The following is a 20,000-nucleotide window of genomic DNA, read 5'->3' on the forward strand; positions in this document are numbered from 1 at the left end:
ATGACAACTGGATTGTAGATGCAGATGATTGTGTACTTCTTCACATTCTAATGACAACTAAATTGTAGATGCAGATGATTGTGTACTTCTTCACATTCTAATGACAACTGGATTGTAGATGCAGATGATTGTGTACTTCTTCACATTCTAACGACAACTGGATTGTAGATGCAGATGATTGTGTACTTCTTCACATTCTAACGACAACTGGATTGTAGATGCAGATGATTGTGTACTTCTTCACATTCTAATGACAACTGGATTGTAGATGCAGATGATTGTGTACTTCTTCACATTCTAATGACAACTGGATTGTAGATGCAGATGATTGTGTACTTCTTCACATTCTAACGACAACTGGATTGTAGATGCAGATGATTGTGTACTTCTTCACATTCTAACGACAACTGGATTGTAGATGCAGATGATTGTGTACTTCTTCACATTCTAATGACAACTGGATTGTAGATGCAGATGATTGTGTACTTCTTCACATTCTAACGACAACTGGATTGTAGATGCAGATGATTGTGTACTTCTTCACATTCTAACGACAACTGGATTGTAGATGCAGATGATTGTGTACTTCTTCACATTCTAATGACAACTGGATTGTAGATGCAGATGATTGTGTACTTCTTCATCTTGTGCTAATAAAAATGGTCATGGGAGACCGGGCTTTCTGCTCCGCCGCTCCCAGTCTGTGGAACGCTCTCCCTGACCACCTGAGGGCACCACAGACTGTGAATGCTTTTTAAATGCACTGTAGCACTTTGAGGTTGTTTGCTCAATGTAAAGTTCTTTTACAAATGAAATCTATTATTATTTTAAAAAAAATTAAATTCACCTCGTTATTTACACCAATTACATATAGTACTGATAGAAGCACCAATTGATACCGTTAACGATAAGGAATATTGATTTTGGTATCGGTATTGATCAAATCCTACTGATATACGTCCCGATTAGTCAAAAATACATTTGAGCAAATATGGTCATATTTATGTCCCAATTTCAAGCACAAAAAAGGCTAAATAAACTTAGCGTAAACAATGATTGTGTTTCACAGCAGTTCATCATCACAGAACAAGTTGCAGTGTCCATCCATCCATTTCCTGAACCGCTTATCTTCACTAGTGTCGCGGCCCAGCCGGAGCCGACAGACAATCATTCACACTCACACCTATTGACAATTTAGACATTGCAGTATGTCTTATTTATATGTAATATAGTATATGGCTTATTTATTCCAATTTTAGAGGGCTGTAATTATGTTAATACTTGTATTCAGACAGTCGGAAAACATTTATTTTTTTCTTATTCTCTAACTGAGCGCTCATCTGATTTAGAAATAGGAATTCCCACTTTGCGAAAATTCACTAAATGCGGTCGGCTTTGTAAACAAATTAATGACTGTAATCCGTTTGAGACATCCAAACATATCAACAAGCAGACAATGTACAGTAAGTGATTGTTTTATTGTGTTTGTATTTCTTGGTTAGCACTTAGCAATGCTGCTGCAGTGTTTCACTGCTCATCACTCCGCTTGTAAAACTCATCCTCTGTATACTCATGTTCAAAAAGATCAAGTTTTGGGTATCCCAGTGAGAGCAGACGTTGTACAGTAATTGATTGTTTTATTGTGTTTGTATTTCTTGGTTAGCACTTAGCAATGCTGCTACAGTGTTTCACTGCTCATCAATCTGCTTGTAAAACTCATCCTCCTTATACTCATGTTCAAAAAGATCAAGTTTTGGGTATCCCAGTGAGAGCAGACGTTGTACAGTAAGTGATCGTTTCATTGTGTTTGTATTTCTTGGTTAGCACTTAGAAATGCTGCCGCAGTGTTTCACTGCTCATCAATCTGCTTGTAAAACTCATCCTCTGTATACTCATGTTCAAAAAGATCGCCTTTTGGGTATCCCAGTGAGAACAGACGTTGTACAGTAAGTGATTGTTTTATTGTGTCTGTATTTCTTGGTTAGCACTTAGCAATGCTGCTACGGTGTTTTCTGCTCATCGCTCCGCTTGTAAAACTCATCCTCTGTATACTCATGTTCAAAAAGATCGCCTTTTGGGTATCCCAGTGAGAGCAGACGTTGTACAGTAATTGATTGTTTTATTGTGTTTGTATTTCTTGATTAGCACTTAGTAGTGCTGCTGCAGTGTTTCACTGCTCATCACTCCGCTTGTAAAACTCATCCTCTGTATACTCATGTTCAAAAAGATCGCCTTTTGGGTATCCCAGTGAGAGCAGACGTTGTACAGTAATTGATTGTTTTATTGTGTTTGTATTTCTTGGTTAGCACTTAGAAATGCTGCTACAGTGTTTCACTGCTCATCGCTCCGCTTGTAAAACTCATCCTCCTTATACTCATGTTCAAAAATATCAAGTTTTGGGTATCCCAGTGAGAGCAGACGTTGTACAGTAAGTGATTGTTTTATTGTGTTTGTATTTCTTGGTTAGCACTTAGCAATGCTGCTACAGTGTTTCACTGCTCATCACTCCGCTTGTAAAACTCATCCTCAGTATATTCATGTTCAAAAAGATCAAGTTTTGGGTTTCCTTCTTGTTCTACGCCTTATTTTTGAGGTCTGATACTCACATATTACATGTTCCAGTCCCTCACACGCTTCGTGACAACTCGGCCCCGCTTGCGTCGCACCGTTGTTGGCGACGGGAATCACGGCAGGTGGCCCGCGAACGACCAAACACGCGCTAAATTACTCACGACTGACCCGTTTCACGTCCTTCCCGAAGGTCTCGCTGTAGCTGGTTCCCAGGATCTCGAACTGCACGTGGGGGTTGGAACCCTCCGCCCGGAAGTCCATCATCCCCGTCAGGCCGCTGATGCGTCCCTGCAGCGAGCGGTGGTACAAATGGGAGATGTCAGAAGAAAAAAAAGGACTTGGTAACCGCGCTGATGCTTTATTAAATTGACACTGTGTGTGTTTTCCTATTCTGTTGGAGGAGAAGCGCCTGCAGCCAGCAAGTAGATTTGCATCAGAGCTTAATGAAATGACACGGCTGTAATTCATGTCATGCATCAGTAAAAAAAAGGAGAACGACACATTTAGAAGGGTATGTGTCGTCCCGTCAGACCCCGCATGAAACCAGCGTGACTCTGCAGCCGCCACAAAAATGCCATTATCAGGAGTCAGCAAGATGAAATGAAGTTATTTGCCTATTTTGTCCCCCCACTGCAAGATGCTGGCAGGGGTTCCAGAAGATCAACTAAGAACATTTGTTTTCACTTCAAAGTTCTCTTGAACGCTCGTCTTGTTGCCCCGCAGTTTTTAAAGGGGCTGTTCGCGATGTCATATTACGCACTCTCTGGCTTTTTGCACGACTTGGGAAGAGCGGAAGAAGATGGATGGATGGATATTACAGCATGGAGGTCTGGTATATGTTGTGAAATTAGTTATTTACACATAGTGAAATGTGTATTTACATACTTTAATTGTTTCTAAATGGTGTCTGTAACAGGGCAGTAAAACGGATGATCAAACAAAACATAAGTCAAATGAATAAAGTGTTTTTATTTTGCCCATCATTTACTATCCTAATGTAAGACAAGAGCACACACAGATATATATATATATATATATATATATATATATATATATATATATATATATATATATATATATATATATATATATATATATATATATATATATATATATATATATATATATATATACATTATATATATATATATATATACATTATATATATATTTATATATATATATATATATATATATAATGTATATATATATATATATATATATATATATATATATATATATATATATATATATATATATATATATATATATATATATATATATATATATATATATATATATATATATATATATATATATATATATATATTTAATCTATTGCACCCCGCCAAAAGAAAACCATACATATTGTAATGTTTATTTACATTCCTTAATTGTTTCCAAACGGTGTCTGTAACACGGCAGTAAAACGGCCGATCAAACAAAACAGAAGTCAAATGAATAAAGGTGAACTTCACTTGTTTTTATTTTGCCCATCATTTACCATCCTATTGTAAGACAATAACACACACATATATATATATATATATATATATATATATATATATATATATATATATATATATATATATATATATATATATATATATATATATATATATATATATATATATATATATATACATTATATATATATATATATATATATATATATATATATATATGTATATATATATATATATATATATATATATATATATATATATATATATATGTATATATATATATATATATACATATATATATATATATATATACATTATATATGTATGTGTGGGAAAAAAATCACAAGACTATTTCATCTCTACAGGCCTGTTTCATGAGGGATTTCCTCAATCCTCAGGAGAGAAAAATCTCCTGAGGATTGAGGAAATCCCTCATGAAACAGGCCTGTAGAGATGAAATAGTCTTGTGATTTTTTTCCCACACATACATATTACGCTCTACCACGGTATCGAGCACTATTTTTTGGATAATCTAATTAAGACATATATATACATTATATATATATATATATATATATATATATATATATATATATATATATATATATATATATATATATATATAGTTAGAGAAGGGAATAGCAATGGGTTGCTCTATCTCTCCAATACTGTTCATAACAGCCTTCGAGATCATCCTTATCGGTGGAAGACAGATGGCCCGAGGAGTGAGATCTGAGTCAGGCCAGCGACTCCCGGCGCTGCGGGGCTACATGGATGATGTTACCATCCTCCTCCAGACGGCTGCATGTACCTCCAGACTCCTGAAAAGACTCGGGGAGCTCCTAGCATGGGCACGGATGAAAATAAAACCTGCCAAGTCCCGCAGCCTCTCCATCCGGAAAGGAGCCAGGAATGACAACATCTCATTCTCAGTGGATGGTGAATTAATCCCACGCGTGGTCGACCAACCTGTGCGGAGCCTCGGAAGGCGTTACACTGCTGACATGTCTGATAAGCACATGGCTGCCTCTGTCACTTCTCAGCTGAAGGATGGCCTGAACACAATTGACCAAAGCCATATTCCAGGGAAATTCAAGGTCTGGTGTTACCAGATCACCTTATACCATCGCCTGATGTGGCCCTTGAAGTTGTGCGACATCACCTCCACAACAGTCCTCAAGATGGACTCAAAAGCCAACAACTACATTCGCAAGTGGCTGGGCCTTCCCAGATGTCTTTCCAACACGGCGCTGTTTGGAAGAACCATTCTGAAGCTGCCACTGAAATCCATCAGCTTGGGCTACAAACAGGAGAAGGTGAGGCTCGTGTTCGAGCTCAGAGACTCACCTGATCCGTCTGTCCGTAACACCAAGACCCAAGTCTGTACAGGGCGTAAGTGGAATGCGACGCAGACAGTAGACCAGGCCATCGTCTGACTGAAACACCAGGAGATGGTAGGACAGATACAGTCTGGCAGAGCCGGCTTTGGATGGGGAGCAGCATCCAAGATGTGGTCCAAAGCCTCAAGGAAGGAAAGAAAAGATCTGGTGATCTCAGAAGTGGTTAAGATGGAAGAGGAGAGCTATATGATCAAGGCTGTGGGCCAACAGCAGCAAGGGAGATGGACCAATTGGGAGGCTGTTGTCAACAGAGTTGTTACGTGGGCAGACATGTGGAAGATGCCCCAGGCGAGGCTAAGTTTCCTCATCAGGGCCACGTACGATACCCTCCCCAGTCCCGGGAACTTGCATGTGTGGTACGGGGCAGAGGTGACCTGCCAGCTCTGTGACTCCCAGAACCCAAGCTTGCGTCACATTCTTTCTGGCTGCAAGGTAGCTTTGTCGCAGGGCCGGTATGGATGGCGGCACGACCGCGTCCTGCGAAGGCTAGCTGAAATCCTGGAGGCACGCAGAGTGGAAGCAAATGGGGCCAGTCCGGGAACAGCTCAGCGGTTGATTAAGTTTGTCAAGCAAGGTGGCCAGCCTCAGAGCAGCAGCAAGAGCATCCAGTCTCTCCTGTCAGCTGGCGGAGAATGGAACATGAGGGCTGATCTAGATCGTCAGTTGAAGTTCCCTCAAGAGATCACAACAACCTCGTTACGCCCAGACATTGTCCTGTGGTCCACCTCTACTAAAACTGTCATCATGGTAGAATTAACGGTACCATGGGAAGAGGGAATGGAGGCTGCCTTTGAAAGAAAGAGGGACAAGTACTCAGAGCTGGCAAGTGAGTGTGCACAAGCAGGATGGAGGCCCTTCACCTATCCAGTAGAAGTTTGCTGTCGAGGCTACACTGGAGCATCCACCCAGCGACTCCTAAAGTCCCTTGGGATCAAAGGCTCCAATCTAAAGAAGGCCCTCAAAGCCCTGGCAGAGGAGGCAGAACAGGGGAGCTTCTGGTTGTGGCTCAGAAGAAACGACAAGGCGTGGGGAAAGCAAGGCGTGTAGACAAGGGGCAGTAGGGAGGCTTCCCTGCTGCCATGTTATGGTATGCGGTCAGGCCCACGCTTGACTCAGGGAGATGGACGTCCCTGCCATGCATAGTCCCTTGGGACTCATTCCATATACACAACAGCAATAACACCGGGGTTAGAATGTGGGTACACTATGGATCCTCCAGCTGGCTGCAGGGGGTGGCAGGGAGACGTCCCTGTCGCTGCTCCACCACCCAGAGATGTTCCGGGATTAAAGGAGCGAAACATCTGTGAAGGGTGGCTCCCGGCTGACGACCCTGCAGCCAGCACCACATGGCACTGTCGGAGGTGCGTCAGGCAGTAATGCCCTGCAAGTGTTAACTTGTGCTTACATCTATCTTAACTGGCTTTCCAGTGACTACTGTGAATAGAGCAGTTGGCATCCAGGAAAAGACTGGTGGGCTGCCAGGGAAGACTGGCTGGCAGCAGGAAAGACTGCACCAGGGGTGGAGGGGCTAGTTACCCTTTTCCACATGTCTGTGAAGCAAGCTCCATGGACTCCCTAACCTAACTACAAGCGATTTAAGGAAGAAACAGCCCGGTGGTCCACCGAGAGGCGGGATGAAAGATGGACCAATCAGGACGGATTACACGGAAACGACTGGCACGACAATGACGAACGAGCAGAGGATCCTCAGAGAATGTGGCTGTGGGTGGGCCAAGGAAACAACCTACAGGGGCCTGCGAATACACCAGGGAAAGGCAAAATGCGGCGGTGGCCGCAACCAGATGCAAGCTTGCACTGCAGAAGCAGATCAGACAAGGAGGAATCTTAGCCAGGTTGAGCACCACAGTGCTATTGATCCCACCATTGCAACTGGTGAGAGAGAGGAGGACCAGCCTTCCCTGCAGGATGTGCAGCAACAACAGCACAGCCCACAGCACAGTGAAACACCAAGTAGAGAACCCACAAGAGGAACATCAGAGAAGCTTATCCGGAAAGCCAAAGTGAAGTGGCCAAAAGCCAACGACAAAGACTCCTGGAGCAGCTTCGATTTTAACTTATGCACCACCCTCCAAAGTGCGCTAAGAGGCAGTGTAACTTCCAAACTAAACATTATGGGAGACATCATCTACGAAGAAGGGAAAGAGCGTTTTGGATTGATGCCACAGAGGAAGATCGTTCCCAAACAGAGCGGGAGACGGGAGAGAGAAATCCTCCAGCTCGTAAAGGAACGCCGCCTCTTACGCAAGCAGTGGAGGAAAGCCAATGACCAGGAGAAAGTCGGCCTGAAGACCCTGTGGGACCAGATCAAAGTAAGACTCGCACAACTGAGGAGAGCTGAAAGAATCAGGAAACGCAGAAGCCGCAGGGAGAAAGCAAGGGCAAGCTTCTTCCGGGACCCCTTCAAGTATGCTCGAAGCCTGCTAGAGGAAAAGAAGAACGGGACACTCCAGACCAGTGAGCAGGAGTTGGAGGAACACATCAAAGTCCAGCTCAGTGATAGCCAAAAGGATCTCCCCCTCGGATCACCGGGGCACGTACCTCGCCCACCTGAGCCTTCCTCGCAGTTTGACACCACCCCCCCGAGATGGGCTGAGGTTAAGCAAGTGGTTGAGCGTGCAAGAACTGCTTCAGCACCCGGACCGAACGGGGTACCTTACAAGGTTTTCAAAAACTGTCCTGGACTCCTGAAGCTGTTGTGGAAGCTGATGGGCGTCGCCTGGAAAACCCAGTCCATACCATCATCGTGGAGCAGAGCAATAACAACTTTTATCCCAAAAGAGAGTAATTCTTGTAACATTGACCAGTTCAGAGGTATTGCCCTACTGAATGTGGAAGGGAAGCTTTTCTTCACCGTGGTGGCGAAGCGGATGACCAACTACCTTCTGGCAAACAATTACATCGACACCAGTTGTCAGAAGGCAGGCGTTCCAGGCTTCCCTGGCTGCGTGGAGCACTCGGCCATGATCTGGGAGCAAATCCAGTCAGCCAAGCGCAACAAAGCGGACCTGCATGTGGTTTGGTTGGATCTGGCCAATGCCTATGGATCGGTTCCACATCAACTCATCAGTTTTGCACTCAACTTCTTCCACATTCCATCATGCATCCAAAGCCTGGTAGTAAACTACTTTAACAACTTCAAAGTCTGCTACACGACTCAGGAGATCTCAACTGGTTGGCACCAGTTAGAGAAGGGAATAGCAATGGGTTGCTCTATCTCTCCAATACTGTTCATAACAGCCTTCGAGATCATCCTTATCGGTGGAAGACAGATGGCCCGAGGAGTGAGATCTGAGTCAGGCCAGCGACTCCCGGCGCTGCGGGGCTACATGGATGATGTTACCATCCTCCTCCAGACGGCTGCATGTACCTCCAGACTCCTGAAAAGACTCGGGGAGCTCCTAGCATGGGCACGGATGAAAATAAAACCTGCCAAGTCCCGCAGCCTCTCCATCCGGAAAGGAGCCAGGAATGACAACATCTCATTCTCAGTGGATGGTGAATTAATCCCACGCGTGGTCGACCAACCTGTGCGGAGCCTCGGAAGGCGTTACACTGCTGACATGTCTGATAAGCACATGGCTGCCTCTGTCACTTCTCAGCTGAAGGATGGCCTGAACACAATTGACCAAAGCCATATTCCAGGGAAATTCAAGGTCTGGTGTTACCAGTTCACCTTATACCATCGCCTGATGTGGCCCTTGAAGTTGTGCGACATCACCTCCACAACAGTCCTCAAGATGGACTCAAAAGCCAACAACTACATTCGCAAGTGGCTGGGCCTTCCCAGATGTCTTTCCAACACGGCGCTGTTTGGAAGAACCATTCTGAAGCTGCCACTGAAATCCATCAGCTTGGGCTACAAACAGGAGAAGGTGAGGCTCGTGTTCGAGCTCAGAGACTCACCTGATCCGTCTGTCCGTAACACCAAGACCCAAGTCTGTACAGGGCGTAAGTGGAATGCGACGCAGACAGTAGACCAGGCCATCGTCCGACTGAAACACCAGGAGATGGTAGGACAGATACAGTCTGGCAGAGCCGGCTTTGGATGGGGAGCAGCATCCAAGATGTGGTCCAAAGCCTCAAGGAAGGAAAGAAAAGATCTGGTGATCTCAGAAGTGGTTAAGATGGAAGAGGAGAGCTATATGATCAAGGCTGTGGGCCAACAGCAGCAAGGGAGATGGACCAATTGGGAGGCTGTTGTCAACAGAGTTGTTACGTGGGCAGACATGTGGAAGATGCCCCAGGCGAGGCTAAGTTTCCTCATCAGGGCCACGTACGATACCCTCCCCAGTCCCGGGAACTTGCATGTGTGGTACGGGGCAGAGGTGACCTGCCAGCTCTGTGACTCCCAGAACCCAAGCTTGCGTCACATTCTTTCTGGCTGCAAGGTAGCTTTGTCGCAGGGCCGGTATGGATGGCGGCACGACCGCGTCCTGCGAAGGCTAGCTGAAATCCTGGAGGCACGCAGAGTGGAAGCAAATGGGGCCAGTCCGGGAACAGCTCAGCGGTTGATTAAGTTTGTCAAGCAAGGTGGCCAGCCTCAGAGCAGCAGCAAGAGCATCCAGTCTCTCCTGTCAGCTGGCGGAGAATGGAACATGAGGGCTGATCTAGATCGTCAGTTGAAGTTCCCTCAAGAGATCACAACAACCTCGTTACGCCCAGACATTGTCCTGTGGTCCACCTCTACTAAAACTGTCATCATGGTAGAATTAACGGTACCATGGGAAGAGGGAATGGAGGCTGCCTTTGAAAGAAAGAGGGACAAGTACTCAGAGCTGGCAAGTGAGTGTGCACAAGCAGGATGGAGGCCCTTCACCTATCCAGTAGAAGTTTGCTGTCGAGGCTACACTGGAGCATCCACCCAGCGACTCCTAAAGTCCCTTGGGATCAAAGGCTCCAATCTAAAGAAGGCCCTCAAAGCCCTGGCAGAGGAGGCAGAACAGGGGAGCTTCTGGTTGTGGCTCAGAAGAAACGACAAGGCGTGGGGAAAGCAAGGCGTGTAGACAAGGGGCAGTAGGGAGGCTTCCCTGCTGCCATGTTATGGTATGCGGTCAGGCCCACGCTTGACTCAGGGAGATGGACGTCCCTGCCATGCATAGTCCCTTGGGACTCATTCCATATACACAACAGCAATAACACCGGGGTTAGAATGTGGGTACACTATGGATCCTCCAGCTGGCTGCAGGGGGTGGCAGGGAGACGTCCCTGTCGCTGCTCCACCACCCAGAGATGTTCCGGGATTAAAGGAGCGAAACATCTGTGAAGGGTGGCTCCCGGCTGACGACCCTGCAGCCAGCACCACATGGCACTGTCGGAGGTGCGTCAGGCAGTAATGCCCTGCAAGTGTTAACTTGTGCTTACATCTATATATATATATATATATATATATATATATATATATATATATATATATATATATATATATATATATATATATATATATATATATATATATTTATACATATATATACAGTATATATAATTTTTTTTTTCATGCATTCTAATTTGTAATGTACGGCAAGTCGGAGGTGGCTAGCAATGAAGCTAATGGGAGTAATCTATTGCAGCCTGCCAAATTTAAGAAAAAAAAACATATTATTGCATATTATTACGGCACGAAGCATTTTGTAATTGTGTCCAAACGGTTTCTGTAACACGGCAGTAAAACGGCCGATCAAACAAAACAGAAGTCATGGTCAAGGACCCACTAGCTGCGCTAACTAGCTCTCCAATCAGCGTTTTAGTGAATTTACCGAAACTGAAACAAAACAAAAAGCCATTGTAAGTTGTAACACTAACTCAGACACTTGTAAACGTGTTAGCATATTTGCTAGCTTGATTACACAACGGTAACACGTACAAATATGCATGAAAACACTACTGTAGTAAGTAAGAATGGTTTTAGTTATATTGTAAAACTGACAAACGTTGCTCGGAGTGATGAATGAAGATAAATCGTTTCGAGTAGAATGCTATGGACGGTTGTACTGTCTAAGTACGAAACAACAAGTACACTTTCAACCCAGAGCACCTGCATAATTAATTATAGTTACTCGTTAAAAGTGTGATGGGTGTGGCTTAAAAACCGTAGCGCTCTATAGTAGGTTAATTGTTGAAACGTCACATTGGATCAAAAGGGTCGTGACCTTCAACAACTAACCAGAAGACCAGGTCCAAGCAGGACCAGGACAAAACCGACAGCCTACCTTCTGGATGGTGTCCAACATGGACCATCCTCCGTTCCACGGCTTGGTGGACTTCCTCATGCAGTTGAGGCTGGCCATGCTGTGCCACTTCCTGTCCTCCAGCTTCCTGTAGAAGGCGTTGGCCAGCATCAGAACGCTGTCGTACAGGTAGAGGTTGGACACCTGGACAGGTAGGGAGAGTTAGGAGTCTCTTCAAAATAGACACGCCCGCTGATTGAGAGCTAAGTCGAGCAGTGCTAGCCAGTGAGCAAGACCCCTGGGGCACCATTTAATAAAGAGGTCATATTATGACTTATTTCTCCATGTAAACACTGTCTTGTTGTTTTTAATTTAATTTATTTATTTAAAATTATTATTTATTTATTATATATATATTTTATTTCATTGTATGTATTTATTTGTATTATGTATTATTATTAATATTATTTATTTTATTTTATTGTTATTTTATTATTATTAAGCGCGTCCATAGCGAGACTACCGACAGATATAAGTTAAAAGTGTATGCTACTTTGTGGTAGAAATGCATGTGCATGTACGAGCCAGTCTGCCCCACAACAAGCGGTGATGGCGGACTCGCGTAAAGCTTTTCGGGAAATCTCATTTTTGTATTTTTTTTTTTTAACTTTTTGACCTCAGGTAGCTTATTTTGAATTTGGGGACTTTCCAAAACCAATAGGGACATTGATGATAACTCTTACATGTTTAAACATGGGTAACAAATAGTGAGGGCACAGATGTAATTATGATCATTAGAGTGACTTGATTGGCTCAAGCATCTTTGATTGGATATTTTCCAAAACCAATAGGGATCTTGTTTTGATTTCTGATACTAATCCAACAAAATGAACACTACTGTTCAAACAGTGATGGATAAAAGTGACAAGAAAAAACGTTTTTTTTTTTCACTTTTGATCTAAAGCACCCTATTTTGTTTGTTCATTTTTCAAAACCAATAGGGATCCTGTTCTAATGTGTGATAATAATCCAAACAGTGAGAGATAAAAAAGTTTTTTGTTTTTTTTTACTTCAAACACTTTTTTTGGATTGGTAATTTGTCAAAACAAATAGGGATCTTGTTTTGATATGTAATAAATAGCACTGGGTTTCAGACAATGACAGATTGACAAGTAATCATTTTTTATATCATACTTTTGAATTACATGAATCACTTAAAATAAATAAGGCAATAAAACATGAAAAAAAGCTTTATTTATTTTAAAAATACATTTAAAAAAGTTGTGTATTAATTTAAAAAAGCTTTATTTAGTTAACAAATAAATAAAAAAGCTTTATTTTTTTTTAAATAATTAAAAAAAGCTTAATTTATTTAAAAACTGTAAAAAAAGCTTTATTTTTTAAAAAATAAATGAAAAAAGCTTTATTTATTTTTAAAATAAATACAAAAAAAGCTTTATTTATTTTAAACATGAATTAAAAAAGCTTTATTTATTTAAAAAATAAATAAAAAAGCTTTATTTATTTAAAAAAGAAAAAAAAAACTTTATTTATTCAAAAAATAAACAAAAAAGAGCTTTATCTATTCAACAATAAAACAAAAAAGCTCTATTTTTTCAAATAAATTAAAAAAGCTTTATTTATTTTGAATATAAATAAAAAAAGCGTTATATATTTTAAAAACAAATAAAAAAAGCTTTATTTAGTTTAAAAACAAAATAAAAAGAGGTTTATGTATTTTAAAAATAAATAAAGACACGTTTTGTTTATTTTAAAAATACTTCTAAAAGAGCTCTATTTATTTTTAAAATAAATAAAAAAAAGCTTTATTTATTTTAAACATTAAAAAAATAAACCTTTAAAAAAATAAACTTTATTTATTTTAAAAATACACACAAAAAAATATTTATTTATTAAAAAAAAACCCAAAACAAATACATTTAAAAAAGCTTTTTTTTTTATTTTAAAAATACATTTCAAAAAATCTTTATTTATTTTCAAGGGAAAGCCTGTGATTCCCGAAATAGGCTCAACAGTTTGAAGTTGGAACGGTTTGAATCGGATGAAACATGTGGAAGTGCCAAAATCTGGAGAAGAAGAAGAAGAAGAAGAAGAAGAAGAAGAAGAAGAAGAAGAAGAAGAAGAAGAAGAAGAAGAAGAAGAAGAAGAAGAAGAAGAAGAACAAGAAGAAGAAGAAGAACAAGAAGAACAAGAAGAACAAGAACAAGAACAAGAACAAGAACAAGAACAAGAACAAGAAGAACAAGAAGAAAATGAAGAAGAAAATGAAGAAGAATAAATAGATGCATTTTGGTGCAGAAAACTATATGTGTGAATGTTTGGAGCATTCACACAATAAACCAACATACAGGATGTTATTCATGTCATTTTCAGAAAATAGCAGGCTGAGCGTCGTGTAATATTCCAGTAATGTAGGCTCATGCGTCTCTTAATATTCCAGCAATGTGGGCTCATGCGTCTTGTAATATTCCAGTAATGTAGGCTCATTCAACTTCATCATTGCACAAGATGCCATACAACCACACAACAATCCCCGATGTGCGTCTCCACTCTACTTCCTATCATCAACGTCACTTCCCTATCTCTCCCCGGAAGTCCCGCCCCCCAGCCACAGCCATTGGCCAACACCAGTAGAGAACACGTCATGTAGGGATGATCAAAAGTATTTATTAGGGCTAAACATGTTACACCAACAACATGCCTGACTATCAAAGTGTGATGTAATAATCCCCATTTTCTATCATTGACATCGCAAATAACACGAGGCACATAGCTCCGCCCCCATGCGCGCTCCCGCGGTGGGAGTTACAGAACATTTCAGGGGTACAGAATATTTTGTACATGGTTTGCCGCATGCTGGAATTAAAAAGCTGTCGACTGTTTTTTTTACCCCCCGCGGGTCGATAACTGGCGCAGGTAAGACGCCGCCTCACGGCGCCCGTCAAAGTCGGGGGCGAGCTCGCCCTTCGGAGGCGCGTTGACTTGCAGGCGGCGTATTTTCATATCGATCAGCGCCTGGCAGACTATCGGGCGTTTATGTCCTGTGACGGCGTGACGAGGCTGAAAGACGACTTGTTAATAAATCCATTCTTCCCGCTCGTGCTGAGTGGGAATAAATACGCCGCACTTGTCAAAACAGGCTTTATTCCCCCCGCCTGTCAGCGAGCGTGGCGGCGCTGCCACACCACATTTGCCGGCCCGCGGGTCAAATCCACCTCGCCGCCGCACGGTGTGAGCGACGCGTGGAAGGATAGGAGCGGCGGTGCGGGCGCGAGAGGTGAAGATCCGCGCTGATAAGACTCGTCTTCCATTTTACAGTCAAAACTTTACACTTACAACATTTTACTGTCAAATATAGTGCTTATTTTATGTTTTATAACATTTCAAGCAGGCAGCTTAATTGCCAGAATTTTTGTGTTATATCGACATTGTTTTTTTACAACATTATATTGTTCATGGAAAAACAGTACACAATTATTTTTTTACCCTGGCGGATCCCAAATACACATCAGCAGCTACCAGAAGGTAAGAAAAGTTGATTTTGCACAATATTATGACAGAAAACAATAGATAATGTCAGCTAATAGGTGCCAATTTATAAACCGTATGTTGAAGCACAGTACGTCTGACCTACCGCCCTGAGATGGGTAGGTTGTGAGTTCAAACCCCGGCCGAGTCATACCAAAAACTATAAAAATGGGAGCCATTACCTCCCTGCTTGGCACTTAGCATCAAGGGTTGGAATTGGGGGTTAAATCACCAAAAATTATTCCCGGGCGCGGCCACCGCTGCTGCCCACTGCTCCCCTCACCTCCCAGGGGGTGATCAAGGGTGATGGGTCAAATGCAGTGAATAATTTCGCCACACTTAGTGTGTGTGTGACAATCATTGCTACTTTAAATTTAACTTTAAAATATGAGAAGGGAGACTGTTGAGCAACTAATTGCAATACGACGTTGGCTTGCTGTCGTGTGAAAGTTCCTCTGACATGTGTTAATGTGTGTAATTACAGGGGGTTGCCATGACGACCCCGAGGAGGCATCATCATTGAATTTGACCCAGGAGAGCACGTTTCAGTGCGCCAATTTTGTCTTGACAAAAACCTCATCTTCATTTCATGCACTTCATTATCCGCGAAGCACCTAATTAAAGTAACACAATGTTCCTTTCTTTCTCCTCCAAACGTCTGAAAATAGACGCCGCGCTCGTTTTAGCACCTGAGAAGCATTCAGTGGCGTCGGTGTGAAGTCAATCAAAGAGCAAAATAAAACAAATGCTGGCTGTTGTTGACAATGCAATGGTCTGCAGCAAGGAGCCAATCAGAAAGCAGCTTCAGATCACATGACTGTAATCACTTTGAGGACCTCCATGCACAATAAAGTGAAGCCAAATAGTAGAACATTTATTTTCATACCTATCTATTTCTACACACTAAAAGGAAGTCAGGGCATTGTTATCAAAAAGGCTTAAAACACCTTTTTATTTAGGATTTTTATTGATCATCTGTTTTTAAATATTTTATTGTGTTGTTTTTCTATATAAATTATTAATATATCTACCGTTATTCTCTCAATGTTATGTTTTATTCACTCATTCATGTAATATTTATATCTACATTTTTACATATTTGTTAACATATGTTTCATACTATATTTAATTTTGAAGCAGGTGTAATGAGATTTTGTGACGGTAAAAAATGTCGATGTAATCGTAGTAGCATTGACCCGATACGCTCATGACATCCAAATCGCTGCCGTTGTGTCCTTGGGCAGGACACTTCATCCTTGCCCCCGGTGCCGCTCACACTGGTGAATGAATGATGAATGAATGATAGGTGGTGGTCGGAGGGGCCGTAGGCACAAACTGGCAGCCTCGCGTCCGTCAGTCTACCCCAGGGCAGCTGTGGCTACAAATGTAGCTTACCACCACCAGGTGTGAATGAATGATGGGTTCCCACTTCTCTGTGAGCGCTTTGAGTATCCAATAATAGAAAAGCATGATATAAAATCTAATCCATTATTATTATTATTAAGAAATTCACTTTATTTTTCGCCATGGAGACAGAGATTAGTGATTTAGAAGTAGATAAAACACTGCCGACTGAGGGTGTTTCAGTGTTATAACTTCCCTTTTATCTTTAGTTTTTACACCAAAATGCGTCCATTCTCCCTTTTCTGTCTACAAACTGTGTCTGCTTGTAAGTACTCTGTGTGTGTGCGCTGCCGAACATGCTCCTCTGCTTGTAAAACCCAGCAATGTCATGACGTGACGATGCCGTCATGCCCGTAAAAGAAATAAAAAATAAAAAATGGGGAACTGGTACTTTACAAAGGGAGTATAGTACCGTTTTTTATTCATTAGTACAGCGATACTATACTAGTACCGGTATACTGTACAACCCTAACCTGGAGTTGATGTAACATTAAACGACGGGATCCAATTGTCATCTCAATGAGCTGTTTTATTCACGACATTACAGCTACCCCAAGTGCTAACTGCTAGCTTCAGGCATGTGCGCAGAATGTCGTAACATGAAGACGCGCGACATATCACAACATGGGGCGCACAGAACAGCTCTGTTTCAAAAAGAGAGGTAAAACAAAAGTAGTGAAAAGAAGGATAGTTTCAAAAAGAGAGGTGAAACAAAAGTAGTGAACAGAAGGATAGTTTCAAAAAGAGAGGTAAAACAAAAGTAGTGAACAGAAGGATAATTTCAAAAAGAGAGGTAAAACAAAAGTAGTGAAAAGAAGGATAATTTCAAAAAGAGAGGTTAAACAAAAGTAGTGAACAGAAAGATAAATAAACAACGTGACAACGTCGGACAAGCAGAGATGCACAGAGACATGTTTGTTTGCAGCGGAGCTTCTTCTTCTTCAGCACCTGCAGTGAACGACCTCGTCCAAAAGATGGCGCCACAGAACAAACATAACACTTTTGTCGGTTTAAGATATGCGCATGTCAAATTATTCCGACTTAAAGTGGGATGTATGAAAATACAGGTCATAATCGGATGTGATGGTGGTTCTTGGGTCAGAATGTTGCATAGATGATGTTTTACAGACCATCTTCAAGTCGCTTTCTGACAGTCCCTTCAGTAAGAGCGGCTCTTATTTACGTGCCTCCACTTTGACAGCGCCTTCTCCCAGCCATCCACGTTGTAGTTTTTAGCGCTTCCATATCAAGTCTACCGACAGATATAACTTGGAAGTGTACTTTGTATTAGACACGGCGACTGTATATATATATATATATATATATATATATATATATATATATATATATATATATATATATATATATATATATATGTATATATATATATATATATATATATATATATATATATATATAAATATATATATATATATATATATATATATATATATATATATATATATATATATATATATATATATATATTGACACATATATACATTTAAATAATTTGGCTAGGGATCGATGGATCTATCTATCTATCCATCTATCTATCTATATATCTATCTATCTATATATATACATACACATGTATATATATGTATATATATATATACATATATATACATATATATATACATATACATATATATATATATATATATATATATATATATATATATATATATATATATATATATATACATTTAAATAATGTGGCTAGGGATCGATGGATCTATCTATCTATCTATCTATCTATCTATCTATCTATCTATCTATCTATCTATCTATCTATCTATCTATCTATCTATCTATCTATCTATCTATCTATCTATCTATCTATCTATCTATCTATCTATCTATCTATCTATATATCTATCTATCTATATATATACATACACACACACATTTATTTTTTTGTTTAACATGGGATGTTGTGCGGGCCAGATTGTGGACACTGGCGGCCATACTTTGACCCCATAGTTTGACCCCTGCACTAACCTACTCATTATTAACCACCTAGATAGGATGCAGTCTTTAAGTAGGTTGAAGCGGAGTGGTAATTGTTTTGAGGTCACAATAATTCATTAGGTCGGGGGGGGGGGGGGGGGGTGTTTGACGGTTTTCCACCAAAGGGCCGCACACTTAAAAGTCAAAGCATGAAGCGGCCATGTTGATATTTTGCAAAAAAATATATATATTTAAACACACAAATATATTGTTTTTAGTCACCAGTGTCAACATTTTTTCACTTTTACTGTATATTTTTTTTGTTGGATTTTATTTTGACAGTCCGCCATGGGCCAAGAAGAATGATGCAGACACGTTTGTTACTGGATACTCTCTAATACCCTCCTGCCTTGGAGACTTGCAAGGAAATCAAAATATTTGACACATGTTTATATTGACAAATGTGTTTTAGATACTGTTCAATTTAGGTACACTGAAAGGTCTAGTTTGTGTGCTTTTGTGTGCTCAGCTGTTGTGTAGCTGCTCGCTCCGAGTAGCCGACAGCCTACCGTGACTGAAATAGAAGAAAAATACCAACCTTTTAGATGTCAACTGGCTCTTTGTGGTGTTTTTACCAGCTTAGTTTAAAAAAGAGAGGTAAAACAAAAGTAGTGAACAGAAAGATAATTTCAAAAAGAGAGGTAAAACAAAAGTAGTGAACAGAAAGATAATTTCAAAAAGAGAGGTAAAACAAAAGTAGTGAACAGAAAGATAATTTCAAAAAGAGAGGTAAAACAAAAGTAGTGAACAGAAGGATAAATAAATAACGTGACAATGTCGGACAAGCAGAGATGCACAGAGACATGTTTGTTTCCAGTGGAGCTTCTTCTTCTTATGTTTATATTGACAAATGTGTTTTAGATACTGTTCAATTTAGGACACTGAAAGGTCTAGCTTGTGTGCTATTGTGTGCTCAGCTGTTGTGTAGCTGCTCGCTCCGAGTAGCCGACAGCCTACCGTGACTGAAATAGAAGAAAAAGACCAACCTTTTAGATGTTGACTGGCTCTTTGTGCTGTTTATACCAGCTTAAACTTGACAAAACCAGTCTAAAATATACTTTCAAAGACCCAGACCTAACTTCCCAGTGGCGTCGCTGCACTTGATCCTGATCCCACTCCACCAAAGGACCAAAGGCGCCAAAGAAGAGGAGAGAAGCTCAGCCACCAGTGAATTATTCACCAGGAGTTGTGCTCTTCTTCCTTGGAGCTATTTATTAATTGACTAAGTTGACACTCTCAAACTAACACGTTTATATATTCATTCTCTCAAAGTAATAACAAAATCCCTCTGGTCCTTTAAAGGGCATTCGTTTAAATATAATTTTGAAATAATTTCCTGTCATTATAGTAATGAGACATTGTTAGTCAAACCATTGTGTTCCACAGAGAGGTGTGAGGCGCCATGTTGGCTAC

At 40.9% G+C, this 20,000-nt stretch overlaps 1 protein-coding gene across 1 annotated transcript in view; it reads right to left on the reverse strand.

Annotated features, from left to right (window-relative positions):
* Positions 1-20,000, reverse strand: part of LOC133657656 (glutamate receptor ionotropic, delta-1-like) — a 1,080,304-nt gene that overhangs the window by 76,134 nt on the left and 984,170 nt on the right. The window contains exons 7-8 of the mRNA XM_062059243.1: positions 11,664-11,825; positions 2,740-2,859 (exon numbers count right to left, since the gene is read on the reverse strand). Of these exons, the coding sequence (XP_061915227.1) occupies positions 2,740-2,859; positions 11,664-11,825 (282 nt within the window). The remainder of the gene's footprint in view (positions 1-2,739; positions 2,860-11,663; positions 11,826-20,000) is intronic.

The sequence above is a fragment of the Entelurus aequoreus genome, linkage group LG09, assembly GCF_033978785.1.
Source record: "Entelurus aequoreus isolate RoL-2023_Sb linkage group LG09, RoL_Eaeq_v1.1, whole genome shotgun sequence".
Lineage (NCBI taxonomy): Eukaryota > Metazoa > Chordata > Actinopteri > Syngnathiformes > Syngnathidae > Entelurus > Entelurus aequoreus.